General features: G+C 41.0%; 1 protein-coding gene across 2 annotated transcripts in view; it reads left to right on the forward strand.

The window, feature by feature from the left end:
* Window positions 1-17,342, forward strand: part of htr4 (5-hydroxytryptamine receptor 4) — a 185,890-nt gene that overhangs the window by 102,442 nt on the left and 66,106 nt on the right. For both annotated transcript variants that reach the window (XM_074674560.1, XM_074674561.1), the window contains one exon: window positions 16,884-17,037. In XM_074674560.1, coding sequence (XP_074530661.1) covers window positions 16,884-17,037 — 154 coding nt within the window. The remainder of the gene's footprint in view (window positions 1-16,883; window positions 17,038-17,342) is intronic.

Genomic DNA, 17,342 nt, shown 5'->3' on the forward strand with positions numbered 1-17,342 from the left:
TTAAGTTGGAGCATAACACTCCAATTAGAGCTGCCGAGTTTCTCTGGAGGACCGTCAGGGGTTAAGTGCCATGGGGGAGGGCACCTTGACAGCACAAGGAGGGAAATGGGCCTTAATTTCCCCAGACAGCTCGAGGTTTATGGTCTATCGGGCTAATCCAAGATGCTTACAATATTGAGCCCAAGCTCTTCAAAACATGAATAAGTCATAGCATTTAGTTTTACACTAATTTTTACAGAGAGGACACAAAATACTTCTTTCTGCTTTCTTTACACTTGAAAAGAAAAACGCATGATGTGTTAGGATCATAGACTGTATATAGAGTGGACAGCGTGGCTCCACCATTTATCATTGTACAGTTTTGAAGCCCGTCACAGTCGCAGCCATTGGCAGCCATTGTGCAGCCAGAATCTGCGCAGTAGAGACTGTGAGGGACTCTGGGAGAATCTGAGTGGAGCTGGGTGACAAAAATAATAATTGTTTTCTTTTGAGAGTCTAATCTCTTCTTGACTCTACCTCCCGGCATATTTTATAATCCCAGCAAAAATTCAACGGCAGCTGTCAATCATTTCAAATGTGACATAAAACCTCGTAAAATAAAACCCATAAAAATCTGAAAATGAAACTTTTCAGAAAAAAAAGGACTTGAATACAAGGTAGCCAAATGATATCTTCAAATCACCACAACAATAAGACGTGAGAAACATTTCTACAAAGTGTATTCATTTTTTAAAGTTTGACCACAGCCCATCTGGAATGACTGGGGAGCAGGATTTTTTTTTTTTTTACCTGTACTGCAGCCAGTCACCAGAGGGAGCAGTTTTTGTGGCGACCTCAATTCGAGCCGAGCAAGATGACATCCATATTATGATCTGGATAGAGCTGTGGCTCCCCCCATGATTTTATGTGGTACTGCACTGTTTAGTGTTTGTTAGCCTCCAGAAAAAGTGAAGAAATTCTGAAAAAAATTAGCACAGGTGACCAGCAGAAAGAAGGTCAAGCTCTCTCAACAACATAACTAATAGTTACTTAATAAATACCTTAACTAGAATTAGCTTGTATCATCTTTGAATTATGTTTGGACATCCAAAGCGTATTAAATGTACAATCTTAGTTAGCAAGCTTTGGTTGAAAGGATTTAAAAGATAAAGTTTAATTCTTAAGTCTTGTTGCAGGTTTTATTGACAATTCAGCTAATTCAAGGAACAAGATTTCTGTCTTCAACTTTAAGATGCAAAGATAAAAAGTTAAGACAGAGGCATTATGTAGGCTCATGAAGTGTTGATTTAAGATACTTAAATTAGGAAATGTGTGGCATCAAATCATAAAATTGTAAGACATCCTTTTCAATGATGACAGTGAGAATAAAGAGTCTGACTTTGAGTTTTCTTGTGGTTTGAAAACCCATCTGCAACAACTCATCCTGCTTGCAGTGGTGTGGCGTGGGAATTTCTTTTGAGGAAGCCAAGTGAGACAAAGCCTCCAATCTGTATTTTTTTGGGGGAGTGGGGTACATAAAAGACTATGTTGCAGCTTGTATATCGCTATTCATGTAATGGAATGACCTGTTAGAGCGCCCAGAGAGCGCTCATTTTACTTACTTTGAACACCGACACACACCCTTTCACGCTCCCACCCTCAGTCACTCACTCACACATGTACATTATCCTTTTGACTTAGCTTAAACATCGTATTAATTTACTCAACCGCCCGCTGAAACGCACAACCGCTTCGTGCACACTGCTAACATGCTAATCTCCCTGATTTCATTCAGTGGCTTGATGATGATGATGATGGTGTAATTTGATTGGTTTGAGGCCAAAGACGGGCCTCATTTTTGTTTTTTTTCACCAAGGGACGCCAACTCGGCCTGGCCTTCTTGCAGACAACAGTGTGCACTATCGTATTTTCACCACTCACTCACCACATAACATTTAGGAGGGCGCTGTTTTACACATCGTAAAATGCTCAATAACTAGAGGAGAGAAATAAGGAAGAGATGATAGTGATGAAACACAGAAGAATTATCAAAACTGTTTAAAAGGAGGGTTTTCATTAAAACACAGCTGCAGTCTGAAAAAAGAGAGGAAGCATGGCTTCCCTTGGCCTCTGGGAGAAAACGCCACTGCCTGTTTGTACGTCAGGAGGAAACTTACAAAAAAGAGTTGCTCGTGCAATTTTTCGTTTCTTCATCTCACTATTCCTGGGTCTTTTCTCAAATAAATCCTTGACAAACCTCTGCATGTTAGTCACCTCTCCATCGTGTATGTCCTTCCATCAGCCCTCATAAAACATTAACGGGGGCGTTCCTCAAGCTTTTCACTTCTGTTTGAAATACATTTCTCCATGAAAGGTTTCTAAAGGAACCTTTATTCTGGGCTCTATATGGACCCTCAAAGTGTTTTCTCCCTGCGTCAGAGTCTGCATCCAAGACAGGATGTTGAAAAGGGGACCCAACTCTTCCTTTTAACCCTGAAGATATCTTTAAGTTTTAATGATTGACTTTTAAGAAAAGTAAGGTCAGAGGTACGGAGCAAAAACAGACTTGTTCCTCTTCTTTATTTTAACCCCTCGAGACACCATGAGTCACAGTAAAGCCCGACTGCTTTCTTCAGTGAAAAATATTCATCATTGTGCTGATCAGCTCCCTGTGGGGGTGTTGGAGAACATTTCAGTCTTTGGCAGTCCAAACTCCAGATAGCCTTTTTTGGCTAAAGTAAGGTTCAATGTTTGAGATAGAGGTGGTAAAAAATGTTTAAAGAAAAAAAAAACATAGGTGAGTTATTTCTCTGCTCACCTCTGGGCTTATTCAGGATTATAGTTCAAAGCTTTAGCCTTCAGAAAGCTTTGGGCTTTTCACGTTACAGCCCAAGAATCGAAACATCTCATCTGCAGAGACCTGACCTCTGCTGCTGTTGATGTGAAACGATACCTTCTTAATGCAAACTCAAAGAAAGCAGGCCACCAGATATTTGTAAGAACAAACCCAACCTGTTATGGATCTAAAAATCATTCAAAACAATCCATTTCCTGTCTGAGCCAGGCTTTCTGACAGTTCCTGTGACTGATTTCTTTTTCACTGGAGGACAAATGTGGTGTTGAATTTTAAAGGTTAAAGAGCTCTAATTGTTCTTTCCTGTATTTTAAACATGATTATTAAGTTACAATACTGGGTGTTTCCACTAAACATACTGAAAAAATTGAGAATTGCTAAATATTCACATGTCATAGAAATCCCTTAGTCTGACAGTGAACTATTTAAATTGGCCTGCCTTGAAATATAACACCAGAGCGTTAGGAGACTCGCTAAAATCAAGAGGTCAAGAGGTCACATATACCCATTTTCCACCAACCTGGTTCCAGGGCTGGTGCTAGAGCTGGTGCTAGAGCTGGTTCGCAGTTGGTTCAAGTGCAAACCAGTTAAGAACGGTTTCCTTTTCCATATTTTTACTCTACTTTGGTTGTTCAATAATCCCGCCCCTACCTCCTGACGTGGGCCCGTAGCCCCCAGCCGTGGTTCTTTCTGCTGGCCCAGCAAAGAGTTGGTGCTTGCCAAGCACCAGTTTTGAGAGCCAACTGGTGGTGCTAAGACTATGGAAAACCAAAGAACTGGTGCTAAGTCTTGCACTAGCTCCGAACCAGCTTGGTGGAAAAGGGGTAACAGAGATCTAACTGGTTCATGACACAAGAGGTGTGGTCCCCAAACATCAAGGTCTGCCCCTAGCTCTGCCCCCAACAGGCCAATCAGAGGACAGGGGTTTGTTGCACGGTAGCCTTTACTCATTCCCTGTCTTTGACGTCTATAGACGTCAGTTTGATTTCAACCATTTACTGCGTCTATAGAAGTGAATTATGTTTTTCAGCAGGGGGAGGTGGGGTCTGGCAGAGCTTGTCAATCAATATCAGGCATTATCAGTGGGTCAGAGTTGTGCGCTCTTTGGATGAAAGATCAGCATAGACATGAGAAGATGTGAGATGAGCATGATCTAAAAAAAATTCTATGTTTTTTTTATCAAAAACATAAAGAGATACATAAAAGAAGAAGGTCCACTCTTCTTGGGTAGTTTTGGTGTTTACATGGTCATAGAAAACAATGTTATTGGGGTCTTTTAGAGGATCATTCAATATGCGCTGAAAATGGCTGGCAGCCAATGAGTTAAAGAGACAGCAGGTAAAACAAAGTGTCTCTAAAAAACCTTATTGCTGTTGCTGATGGCACTATGTTGAATCAGCTTGCACTGCATCATGGTTTGGATGTGAATCATCAAAAGACACCGTGAGTTCCTTTATATATACAGTGTGTCTTTAATAGGATACTAAATTGAAGTGTGTATCCTGTCAGCCCCATACCAGAGAAGTCCAACTCTGATTTCTGGACCCCAGAGATACATGTAAAAGTTTCTACTATCAATGACCCGAGAGAGGATCATTAGTTGTTCTCTAAAACATCCAATTGTACATCTAAATTTGATGAAATTAGCAACCTCAAGTGAGAAAGAGGCTCTGCTGTTCTTTAGAAAATCAATCTCTTTTTCATTTTAAGAATTACAAACTTTAAAAACAATCAATTCAAGCCCAACCAGGATTATGGGATTTGGTTTGGACTGCCTGGTACGTGTTTTTATTCTTTAAAAGGAACTCAGACAGAGCTTTCATGATGACGGGCTGAAAAATGAGGAATCGATCAAAAAGAGGACTTACTGTTGAAGTTTATTTTAGCTTCCAGCATCAGAAAACAAAAACAGTTTGATGAGGTCAGAGTGAAATGAGGTAAACACTTTTCTGAGGTATTTTCTATGAAAAGAAGCATCTGCTGAGAAACTCCCTGCAGGTGAAGGATTGTAAACACACAAGGAAAGAATAAAAACCTCTGGGTAGCAAATACGAGAGCTGAGAAGGAACAGAACTTCTTCCTCACGTTTTCACCTGCAGACAGACGTCATCTCATATTCTGGTAGGTTATTTCATTATTTTTACCACTGTCAAACACTCTCACTGAACTCGGGTATTTTGTGACCCAAAACGAATTCTCTGCTGAGCTGTTGACAGAGACACAGCACGAAGTAAACAACATCTGAGGGGATAAACACACACACACACACACAGCCATCTTTTTCTTCAGGCAGAATTTTATCATTATTCCACCATCAGCTGAGAGATATAATCCCCTCAGCCAAAGTCCTGCTCACTAACTCAACATTTAATGTATATCTTTTTTTTTTCTTATCAGAACAATTTATGCTTTCAGCTGTCAGGAAAGGAGGCTTTCAGTTATTTCCTTGAGGAAAATTTCATGACATAAATTTGACAGGCTGTTGTCTTTTTTATTTAATGTACATTATCAGAATTTTAAGACTTCATTTGGGGAGGAGAGGACAGTAGTCAGAGAATGAAGCAAGGAGGGACAGAGTTCAGTGTACATTATGTCGCTCATACCCAGACAGGATTATCTCGTGTTGCCAACTCCAGGAAGAGAAGAAGTTTTTGGCCCCTAACGTGTTTTGCTCCACTGGCAACAATTGTTGCTAAAGTATACAACTGTCATTTTCTACTCGCAATAAAAAATCTTAGAGTTACTAATGCAACTTTTTCCACATATAGTCTTGTAGACAACTTAGACAAAAAATTTTGGTTCATAAAAAGAAAAAAAAAAAAAAAACAGTTTCCCTGTGATTCCTGTCACATTACATCATCTGCTTCCTGCTCGTTCTGGTGGAAGACATGGTGGATGCAAATTGTTCTAGAAAAAGTAAATTTTCATAAATTTCTTATGATTTTCCTTACAATGATATTTATAATTAATTATTCATTCAAGTCTCTAGATTAACCCAAAACTTGTACCTGGGGTAAATATTTTTTTCTTTTGTTAATGGGCTTATTCCTGTGAGTGGGAACAAAAGTTGCCGGTGGGCACATAGCTAGTCGCTAACTAAAGGAAAACACTGCCTGCAGGATTGCTCATAATGTACTTTTTTTTTTTTTTACTTTTTTATTTATTATGACTTTATTTTTTCATAACTTTATTAGTACTATGATAATCATTATTTCTTTATAATTATTAGGTGACCTAGTGACAAAGCTGTGTGACCACCGGCAACAATTGTTGCCAGTCAACAAAAATCCTATTTTCCTCAAAACAAAGTACAAAATGGAAAAAATAAATACATAACATGATTTAGAGGGACCCAACTGATAATACTATATGCTTTACAACTCTGAAAAAAATTGGGCATAAATGGGTTAAAGTTCCTAATTGTGGAATAATGTAATGAGAGACAAAAAAGTGAGCTGAAAAAAAAAATCTAAATGTGTTTAGACCATCAAAATAAACTTAAAACAGGGTTTGATCAGCCAGGAGCAGCTTGAGGGTCTCAAAAAGTTTTCAATGACACCAGAAAGAGAGTCGCTAGACTTGTCACTGGCCACTTTTTTGATTAAAGAGTCACTAAGGGGATCTGAAAAGTTGCTTAATATAGCAAAAAGATGCAACACTGGAAGTATCAAGAGATAGTCAGGACATTAAATTCCCTGATGAAATCAAAAGTTTTTGCATTGCATTTTATCACTCTTGTAAAATATCTATTAGTGATAATTTGTTCAAGACTTTGAACTTGGTGTTTAGGACCTGCGTTTGACAAAAGTCTTGTTGTTTGTCTGCCACCTGTGTCTGCTTTTTTTTTAGATGGGTAACTCAGACTGCACTGATTTCACATTAGATTACATGACAAACCATCATGGACTCTGCCACTGCTTTGCTCAAATATGCTTAGCCCCATCACCTCCCCAGCTCCCACCTTAGACCTCCAAATGCAGGAGATTTAAGATATGATCTCATCACTTTTCAATATCTGCATCTAAAGTTTATCTGCAAAATGTGATGAGGTTTGGAGCATGGATGCTAAACACAAACTCTGTTCTGCTGCTGGAATAACTCAACTCAAACCATAAAACACTAAATCAGGAGCAGAGTCTCAAGCTGGGTTAAAAGCAGGCTTGAGGCAGCCACAAAAGAAGCTTTGTCCCCTCTGAGCTTACGCTTTGACCTGGGTACCTCCAGGAGCAGCAGATCAGCTGATCTGAGTCACCGTGCAGGAGCGTGGGGGTAGAGGAGCTGAATAAAGCTTTGATCGATACACTGTGACTTTACTAAGATTTGATTCAGTAGAAACATCAAAATAGAGTGAATTTTGTTCTTTTATCTGAAGCTACAAGCCACATTTTCCACCCATCTGGACAAACATATCTGATGCAGACATAGCTGTAGGTCCATCATCAGTCAAAACGTTCAGGAGCAAACTGAAAAAAACAAACTTCCTCTGCTTGTTGTGTCTGGGCTTTGTGAATGGGATCAGTTAACTTTAAAAGGGGGCTTCCATGGCAGCCTCTGCAATCAGAATATGTAAACGGCTGAACGTATCATGAAATGTAAAAGTTCTCTGAGTGGTTGATTCAATGGCAGAAAAAGCGCTGCATGAAATACAGTAGTGTCTACCATTACCCATAAGAGCAGCAGCATGAGTGCTCATTCTCTGCATCAAAACACAGACCTGAGTCATTCTCGCTTTCTCAGTGCAGAAGACTCAACACAGAGTCACTTTAGCAAAGTGGGGAAACAAGATGAAAATGGGCATAAAGCACATAAACATGCACTGGGTTGAAAAATGTACATGAACTATTTCCATTTGTCATTTCAGTGCCTGCAAAACGATCACAATTTTTCCTACTTCAGACAAACGTGGGAGGGAGAACTAACAGGGTCTCCTGTGCTCACTGTCACATTCTGTTAAGGGACATCTAAGATTGTCAGTTTTCAACTTGTGTAAAGATTGCACAAAGAAATATGGGTATTTTATAAACAAAAGGTAAATTAATGTAAAGATAAAGGTATCACTGGGATGTCCTGACCAGTGCAACCTGGGTACTTTATCTCCTCTTGATTTCTGCTCACATTACTTCTCAACCTTACTATGATTCCATCTGCAAATGCACCGATTTATCATACTTGTGCTTATGCTGCTGTATCCACAAGCTTAACCCTTTGTTCATTTTTTTCACCTTATGTGAACTAAACAGACCTCAAACAATCCCAGGGGTCACATAAGAGCAAGGAAGAGCTGAATGAACTGATTGAAATGCAACAACACGGTCTGAAAGCGGGAGGAAAAGAGGCAGCTTGAAACCTCACTTGATGCTCATAGTGCAATAAAAGGAAACATCTGTTGCCTCCAGTTAATTTCTGCTCGAGGAACTTGGCTGATAGACAATACAAGCTTCTGTGCACAGCACTGGAAGAGAAAGACAGGAGAGGAATGCCAAGAAAAGACAGGGAAACAGGGATGAAAACAGAGAGAAATAAGCGAACAGCTGCAGGAAAAAGCTCTTCATTCATTCATTGTACGCTAAAGACGGTTTAAAAAAGGCTGAACTGGAATGAATCAGACTGAAAATACAAAAGAGATGCTACGAGGAGGATGCAGCATCGTGAAGAGGCATTACGAGTAGGAAAGAAACAGGAAGACTCGGAGTACGACGGAGTGACAGTCAGGAAACTGTAAACCAGATAGAGACATTTAAAGGAAATACAGGCTCACACTTTTTGAATGGCTGGATACGCTGAATGATGCTAACATTGAGGATTGGAGCGCCTGAGGTTAAAACAAACAATCCTTTGACAGAGTTTATGTTTACACAACCTGTTGAGTATTCATTGACTGCTGGGATAAAGCTGTATGATAGAGAACGCTGCAGTTATACTCCAATGACAACTAATTTTGTGATGAGTTCTTAGTGCTTCAAAGACAGAAATCATGTCTTTTTTTATTTTAAATACTCAGCTTGGTCATTTAATGAAAGACAGTCATGACTTTGAGCAACATGACAGCCCTGGAAAATATTTTTTTCTGAATACAAGACCATTTCAGGCTATTAAGTATGTAAAATCGTATTACTATAAATAGGGGAACTCGATTTTTTACTTCTGCAGGACAGAAGATGCTCTTAGACGTCAGAGAAGGCATACGTACACTGGCCACTTTATTAGGTACCCGTTGCTAGTAACGGGTTGGACCCTCTTTTGCCCTCAGAACTGCCTTAATCCTTCGTGGCACAGATTCAACAATGTACTGGAAACATTCCTCAGAGAGTTTGGTCCATATTGAAATGATAACATCACACAGTTGCTGCAGATTTGTCGGCTGAACATCCACGATGAGAATCTCCCGTTCCACCACATCCCAAAGGTGCTCTATTGGATTGAGATCTGGGGACTGTGGAGGACATTTGAGTACAGGGAACTCATTGTCATGTTGAAGAAACCAGTCTGAGATGATTCCAGCTTTATGACATGGAGAGTTATCCTGCTGGAAGTAGCCATCAGAAGATGGGTACACTGTGCTCAAAAAGGGATGGACATGGTCAGCAACAATACTCAGGTAGACTGTGGACTTTCAACCATGCTCAGTTGGTACTAAGGGGCCCAAAGTGAGCCAAGAAAATATCCCCCACACCATTACACCACCAGTAGCAGCCTGAACCGCTGATACAAGGCAAAATGGATCCATGCTTTCATGTTGTTGATGCCAAATTCTGACCCTACCATTTGAATGTGGTAGCAGAAATCCAGACTCATCAGACCAGGCAACGTTTTTCCAGTCTTCTATTGTCCAGTTTTGGTGAGCCTGTGTGAATTGTAGCCTCAGTTTCCTGTTCTTAGCTGACAGGAGGGTCACCCGGTGTGGTCTTCTGCTGCTGTAGCCCATCTGCCTCAAGGTTGGACGTGTTGTGTGTTCAGAGATGCTCTTCTGCAGACCTCGGTTGTAACCAGTGGTTATTTGAGTTACTGTTGCCTTTCTATCAGCTCCAACTAATTTGGCCACTGGATGTTTTCTCTTTTTGGGACCATTCTCTGTAAACCCTAGAGATGGTTGTGCGTGAAAATCCCAGTAGATCAACAGTTTCTGAAACACTCAGACCAGCCCGCCTGGCACCAACAGCCATGCCACGTTCAAAGTCCCTTAAATCACTTTTCTTCCACATTCTGATGCTCGGTTTGACCTGCAGCAGATTGCTTTGACCATGTCTTCATGCCTAAATGCATTGAGTTGCTGCCATGTGATTGGCTGATCAGAAATTTGCGTTAATGAGCAGTTGGACAGATCTGCCTAAGAAAGTGGCCGGTGAGTGTACTTTAACAGCAAAAGAAGTAGCTGCAGATACCCACAAATAGGAAGTAAATGTGTATTGTGGGATGAAAAGGATTCAGCTACAGCACAGGGAGAGACAAGAAACCAATTGTTGGGGGAATGAGTGACAGTAAAGAGAAACAAAGGCCGGTGACAGTGAGTGGCTCAATCTGTGACAAAGATATTGTTTCCACTCAGAGGACAAACTAAACCTTTGCTGTGACAGCACACACCTCTTTAGAAAAGCCTCTCCAGTGATGACAGCTTTTTGTCTTACTGTTTGTTTTCTTTGATAATGTCTGATATGTCTTATTTGCTGCTTCTTTGTGCCACTCTGCTGCCTGATACCCCCTCTCTCTTTTATGTGCCCCCATCATGTCCAAACCTGCCAACATTAATAAGCTTCCCCTGAGAGAAGAGGAGCAGATGCTGATGACTGACAGGATAGGGCAACGTTGTTTTAAAGTGTCGCTGAGTTTTGACACGTGTCACCACAGATCATGCTCTGACACTGGTTCTTCAGGCTGAAGCTGGTTATTTATACCCAACGCTTAAATCAAGGGTGCTGCTTAACCTAACATGTAATTGCATTTGACTTAATCCCCCTCACTGTTTAGCAGGATCAAGTGTTTGTGATCCGGACACCATGAAAGAAGGCTGGGGGGCAGAGCTGGGGAACCTGCTATCAGAGCGTCTGATCTGTGGTCTGACGGCTGGAATAATCCACCTTAATCTGATTCTGGAGTTAACATGAAGCTTGTGTGCTTTTTGTGTGTCGCTGTTACCTCATTTTTTGAAAACTTGGTGACTGTCTGAAGTTTGACACTCAGTGCTGCAGATTTGAACCGGTTGCTCCCTCAAGTTTGGAGGTGCAGACAAAAGCAAATGTCCTCAAGCAAGTCGGAAAACATTCCCAGCTCACAGTGTTCAGGGTTTCTCAGAAACTAGCGTTGTACAAATAAAGTTTGAATCAAAAAGTCAGAAATAAACAGAGCGAGGTTCTGTAGATCAAAAGGATACAGGGACCATTTAAAGTGTTGTGGTCAGGACACACTGCCGTTCAACCGCGCTCCGTCTGCTTCTAATCTTTCCCAGGTTAATGTGTGTGAAAGTGTGTGGGTGTGTGTGTGCACACTTATCTGCATCTATGCATACTATAGGTTCTTTGTGTGTGCTTCAGTCTCCATGCTGTGCCTCTGTGCAGCGTTCTTACTGGAGGCAGCTTTGTCCTTCACACTTTTGCATCCACTCTTTAAGAATCCATTTGCAACCTTTGAACACAAGCATTTTGGCTTTTCAAATGAAGAGAACCTGTTGACCTCTATTAATGCCATGGCACATGCAGACCACACGGAGAATACACAGCAACTCCAATTTACTGATGCCTGTTTAATGCCACACACTGAAAACAGGTAATGATGTGGAACCAAAGCCGGGGAGGCAGCAAAATACCAACAGTGACAGCTGATGGGATGAAGTGGATTAGCTTTAATACTGCTGCTGCAGAGCTCAGTGTTCAGCCAACCCTCTGAGGATCAGCAAAGGTTAAGAAAAAGTGTAAATTCAGCTCCTGAGGAGGAGATGAGACACTCAATGAGAGGGCAGCAACAAAAACAGAAAGGACCAGTGATCTCAGTTTGGATTACTTTTTCTTAAACTTCATTGAGCATAGGCATCAAAATGTGCCTAATTAAAGAAAAGATGCAACTGTTATTTAACCGGAATATGAATCAAAAGATAAGACATGACCTCCAAAGAAAGATGTGGTAATTAATTCAGTAAAAGAGATGTTTTGTAACAAACTGCAAAGAATTAAAGCATTGAATGCATCAGAGTTGGAGACGTGTGTTTTTTAAGTAGTGAATATTAAGTGAGGACTTTGTCTCCACCATCTTCTGAAAAAAGAAAAAAAAAATCTTAAGGAAGATAGACTTGTTTTCCCTGACGACCGTTATCTTTATCTTTAAAAACTAAGCCTCTGAAGGGAAATGAGGCAGGATCAACACTTTTGTGTTGAAAATATACCCCAGCTTAATATTTGTCATCATTTCAAGTATTGTACTTCAGTTGGTTCCTGTGCACTGGCCTGGTGGGCTGTAAGTTGTCACACTTGGAGAATGGTTAGCACTGATGAATAACCAGTATGAATTTGTCTGGTTGGAAAAAGTTGTCAGTTTTATAAAAGTCACATTCTGCTGGTGAGATATTGACTCAGGAAGGATTAAACTGAGGGAAAGATTTTCAACTGTTGATACGTTTCAGTTCCTGTGAGCTAAAAGTGGAACTTGCCTGAATACAAAAGGTTTCACTGGGTGATTTCCCACCTTTGGTGAGGGGTTTACTCATGTTGAAGACAGGATTTTCATTCAGGACACCTTCCTCGTAAGCCATGAAAAATTAAAACAAAGTTGAAACATCTACTGAGAAAATTAAGACCGATGGGCTAAAACAGCACTCTTATGAGCAGAAGCTGTAGGAAACAGGCTGATGAGTTAGCAAACGCAGAGATGATTTGTATCTTTCATCTTGGTAAGATGAAAGATACAAATGTTTGTGCAGCATGAATGTACAAATTCAGTGCTGAGTTTTCAAGTGTGAGTTTTGTTGATTTTGATTGTAAAGCTGCATTTTCCCCAAATGATGGTTAATATAGGCTCCAAGTGGTAAAACATATGGATGGATCTGAAGTTTTTTTCTTTGTATTGCAAAGCTCAGTTATCCATATTCAGGTGTTTACTTTTTACCCATGATGCCTCATTCAAGGAATGGTCGCCCTTGCATTTGTAGTGGCTTGATGGTTAACACCCTTAACACTGGCTACATTTTCATGCACTCATTAGGTTAAGGTTGATATTCTGATTTCTGAAACATTTGGTATAACCTGGTTACACGCCTGAGCAATCAAAGATATTCCTTTTTTCGTGGTACACCGATCAAAATTGCAACACATGGACAACATCTCAACGCAAGGAGAACGCATCTTTGCTTCGTCTTGCTGTATCCATAGCAACAACAACAACAGCAGGAACACGGCACACTTCCTGTTCTCAAAAGACCGAGATTCAGACAGAGCATACGCAGAACACAAATGAATGTTCCTTTCGATGGGGATATCCATAAAGACCAAATATTCAGGTTAGAAAAGGAGTAGCCCAGGGGTGTTTTTTGCATTTTCAAAAAGGTTGTTGGTTTTTGGCCGTACGCATCCAGGTTATGGCTGCCGGTGAATGTGAAAGGGATACTGACTGCATGTAAATGCAGCCAATGATTTTAGCTCAAGGTGCATCCAGCCAGTGAAGCAAATTTCAACCTTTCTGATGGCTCAAACCAGTCAAGGGTCAACAGACGTGTTGCTTTCTCATGTTGATGTGTTTGATAGTTTTATAGAAATAAGAGATATTGTGTTTTCTTTCTTCCATTTTGATGACGAAGAAGTCTTTATCTTCTGGTCCACACTGCATGGCACCTGTTTTTATTTTGCTGGTTTAATAAGCAAAGGTTACACAAAGTGTTTGACTTCATGCAGTGAAACTCTGAAGGAGAAGTCGTTATAATGCAAATTATCAACATACACGAAACGTTTGAAAGGAAGCTAGAGAATTAATCAAAGGCATTCATATTCATTTTTATTACGGCGGCAGTTAAGAGGTATACAAATGACTAACACTGATCCAGTCACCACACACACACACACACACACACACTCAAACACACACACACAAACACACAGAAGGCTGCATTAATTACTCACACAAATTGTATCCTGCAAACCTTTCGCATCTCTACGTCTGATCTTACACAAACAGGAAATCATAAACGCACTGAAGCATGACATAAGTGTCTGCAGATATGCCAAAAAAGCGCACACATACACACCCACACACACACACATCATGAAGCACATTCACAAACACACACTCACAAACACGCGTGGACCCATTAGGTTAGAGGGTAATGGAGGTCTGAGTGGCTCGCTTGGTCGACTTCATCTGTTTTCTATCATAGTGGAACAGACCTGAGTGCTTGGTGCCTACACACACACACACACACACACACACAGAAAGAGAGAAAGAGTCATTGACCCAGGTGAAACTGCAGATGCAGGATTTGTACAGTAAGCAATGCATCTGTCATTCGAGCTTTTCTAAATATGGATCCATCTTTTCTCTCATTTTTGAGTCATCCTCTTTTTCCTTCTCCCGTTTCCCGTCCTCTTTCTTTCCTCTGCTACGCTTTTAAACTTTCTTCTTCCTCGCATTTCCTCTTCCCCTTCGCTCTGTCTTTCCCATCCCTTCAGTCCTTTCTTCCTTTCCGTTTCTCTCCTCCCTTTTTGCTCCCAGCCCTTTTCTCTCAGCGCTCATTCATACATTTTCCCTCTCATCAGTGTGATTTCATTCATGCAGTTCAGGACCAGCGTCGTTGGAGCAATATCACAGCCTGACAGCATGCTAGGAGTTCCTGCTGTAGTGTGTGATTCTGTGCACATGTGCAGAGCACTCACACTCTGTGGTGTCAGAGTCAGAATGAGTGTGTGACTCTGGGAGAAAGTTACGAGTTAAGTGAGACACAGATATTAATGATTAGGCTCCACTCAAAAAATGGAAGTTTTGTGAGCTGCCTTAAGATGACAATTAGTCAATAAAATCAATGACTTGTAGTTTTTAAGATCACATTTCTTGTTTCTCAAGTCAAGGTCTATTAAAGGTCCCATATCCTGCTCCTTTTCTGCAGTTTAATATGAATCATTGATGACTTCATGAAATGGTAGTAACATGTTTTGGTCCAAAAAGCCAATAATCAAGCACAGCACCACTTTTTCCAGGCTCTCATAGCCCCTCTGTTCAGAATGGTCTGATTTAGTGGGCGTGGCCTTCATATGTAAGTGAGCCACCGCTGATACCGCCGTGTCACTGAGAGCGGCACCATGTAACTATGACTACCTAGCTCTGAGTGCACAATGTTTGGAAAACAGCGAAGCTTGTTTATCGTAACATTACAGGCTAAAACAACAGGCTAACCGCAGCTACAGTTAGCATCCTGAAGCTAACACAGAGACAGGGGGACACTGAGGAAAAGATCTTACATCTGCTCCACAGCACACAGCATTTAAAATACTCACATTTCCAGGGTCCGAGGTTTGTTGGTGGATGGTTGGTAATGCGCCTGGACTCAGGACCAGTTTATTCGCTAGCCCTCTGTTGTACTGTCCAAAGTTGGAAAAGCAGTCAGTCGTGAAATGACTAGCACACACATGCACAGTTTTACTGAGTGTAGCTGGCACATTTCCCTCATAAATTAACTCTAGCCACTTAGTCTTGTCTTCTTCTGAGATGGGAAGCTTGTGCATGGAACTATGTGGCTGTTTACAGCCAAAAACAGAGCAGTGGTGGCTCTTTAACTTCAGCATTCTTCTGCCCGCTGCTGGAGAGATTTCTCATGTTTTGGTCCAAAAAGCCAATAATCAAGCACAGCAGCAAATCCCCAAAATCCAAACCGCTAGTTTTAGGTCAGGATTTTACATTCACAAGCACTACTAAGTACAGGTTTTGTCATTAAATATCACATTTTGTGGCCTAGGAGGAAAGCCAAAGACCCACAAATTTCACTAAGCGTCTTAATAAACTGATTTTTGCACAATATAGGACCCTCAAAGCTTTTTGGCAAAGAGTATTTTTTAGATTTTTCATAGTTTCAAAAGTGTCTCTGGTTTTAATTTTGACCTACAAACTTTATGACCCCAAAACACAAATAGCATCTAGTGAAGGGAAAACCTAGCATGTCTTACCTCGCAAGTCAAATGTTTGTGACAATAAAAGTATACGCTGACAACAGATGCACCACAAGACATGAGTTAATTGGTGGCCAGCTTCTCCATTAGCCTCTTTTCCGACTAATAACTGTCATGAGCGAGAAGTAATGAGATGCTGCAGCTGAACATCCTGTCTCCTGCAGCAGACGAGGCCAACCGACAATTTAGTGACTAACAGAGGAGGAAATGTGCATCGGATGGAACAAGGTGTTACAAAAGTTATTTATCTCCTGTTTGGGTTTTATTTAAGACCTCGTTTCAGTTTCAGACATGGTGAGATTTTGGAGACCTGCTGTTTTTTTGTTTTTTAAAGATAAGATGCTGAAGGACAGAGAGAAAGATGTAGAAGACCCGAAAAACATGAAATACTGCTAGAGGAAGAGAAGTAATAGGAGGCATACAAGGATGTAGGAATGACAATGCAAAAAGAGGCAGACAGAGACAACGAGGTGGGATTTAGGGGGAGGGCCTCAAAGAGACAAAAGAAGAATGTGTTGGAAAATGTTGTAGTGCTTAATTGTTGCATATTTTTGCAAATGCTCTGGCAGCAGACACCCTCATGTCTTGCCAAAGAACTCATTCAAAATGACGAGGAGAACAGAACAGAGGGACTGGAAGCACCAGAAATAAACATGCACTCCAAATGTGTCCCATTGTGCAATCACAGCCCATTTACAGCCCTACTTACTGGCTGGAGGCAGAGTGTCGTGATGTAGGAATTAGAATATGCCAAAATGTTCAAGTTTCAAAAGAAATGTAGACATGTGGAAATGTGAAATTTGAGGAAATGACGGAATAGAAAGGAACTGTGTGAGTTTGATTGGAGATTATGTCGGTCCATCATGTCGTTCATTGTACCGATGAGTTGATCAGTGTGCCATTTCTGTCTGCAGGTATTACGCTATCTGCTGCCAGCCTCTGGTCTACAGGAACAAAATGACTCCGATGCGAGTGGCTCTGATGATCGGCGGCTGCTGGGTTATTCCCACCTTCATCTCTTTCCTTCCCATCATGCAGGGCTGGAACAGCATCGGCATCGACCACCTGGTGAGTGCTGTCGTTTGTGCACCCTGGAGGACATTACTCTGCAGCATCGCCCATTCCTGTGTCACTTTCACACATGTGGGCCTAAAATTATAAATCCTGAGTCTGCCATAAACAACTGCTCACCTTGTGTCTTCTTATATGTTTAATATGGAGGGAGGAGTGTACAGCACAATGATATGTTTGCACCATGCAGCAGGGGAAGCTGCATCTCTCTTTGGGTCTAATTAGCGCTTCTGAATAGTTTTGCCAGTGAGGAAGTTTTGGCTTGAACCAAACCTTCGATATTGAACAAAACAACCTGACAG

This window comes from Halichoeres trimaculatus, unplaced genomic scaffold (genome assembly GCF_033239565.1).
Source record: "Halichoeres trimaculatus isolate MK-OKI-2021-1 unplaced genomic scaffold, fHalTri1.1 fHalTri1_scaffold_7, whole genome shotgun sequence".
In the NCBI taxonomy this organism is placed as follows: domain Eukaryota; kingdom Metazoa; phylum Chordata; class Actinopteri; order Labriformes; family Labridae; genus Halichoeres; species Halichoeres trimaculatus.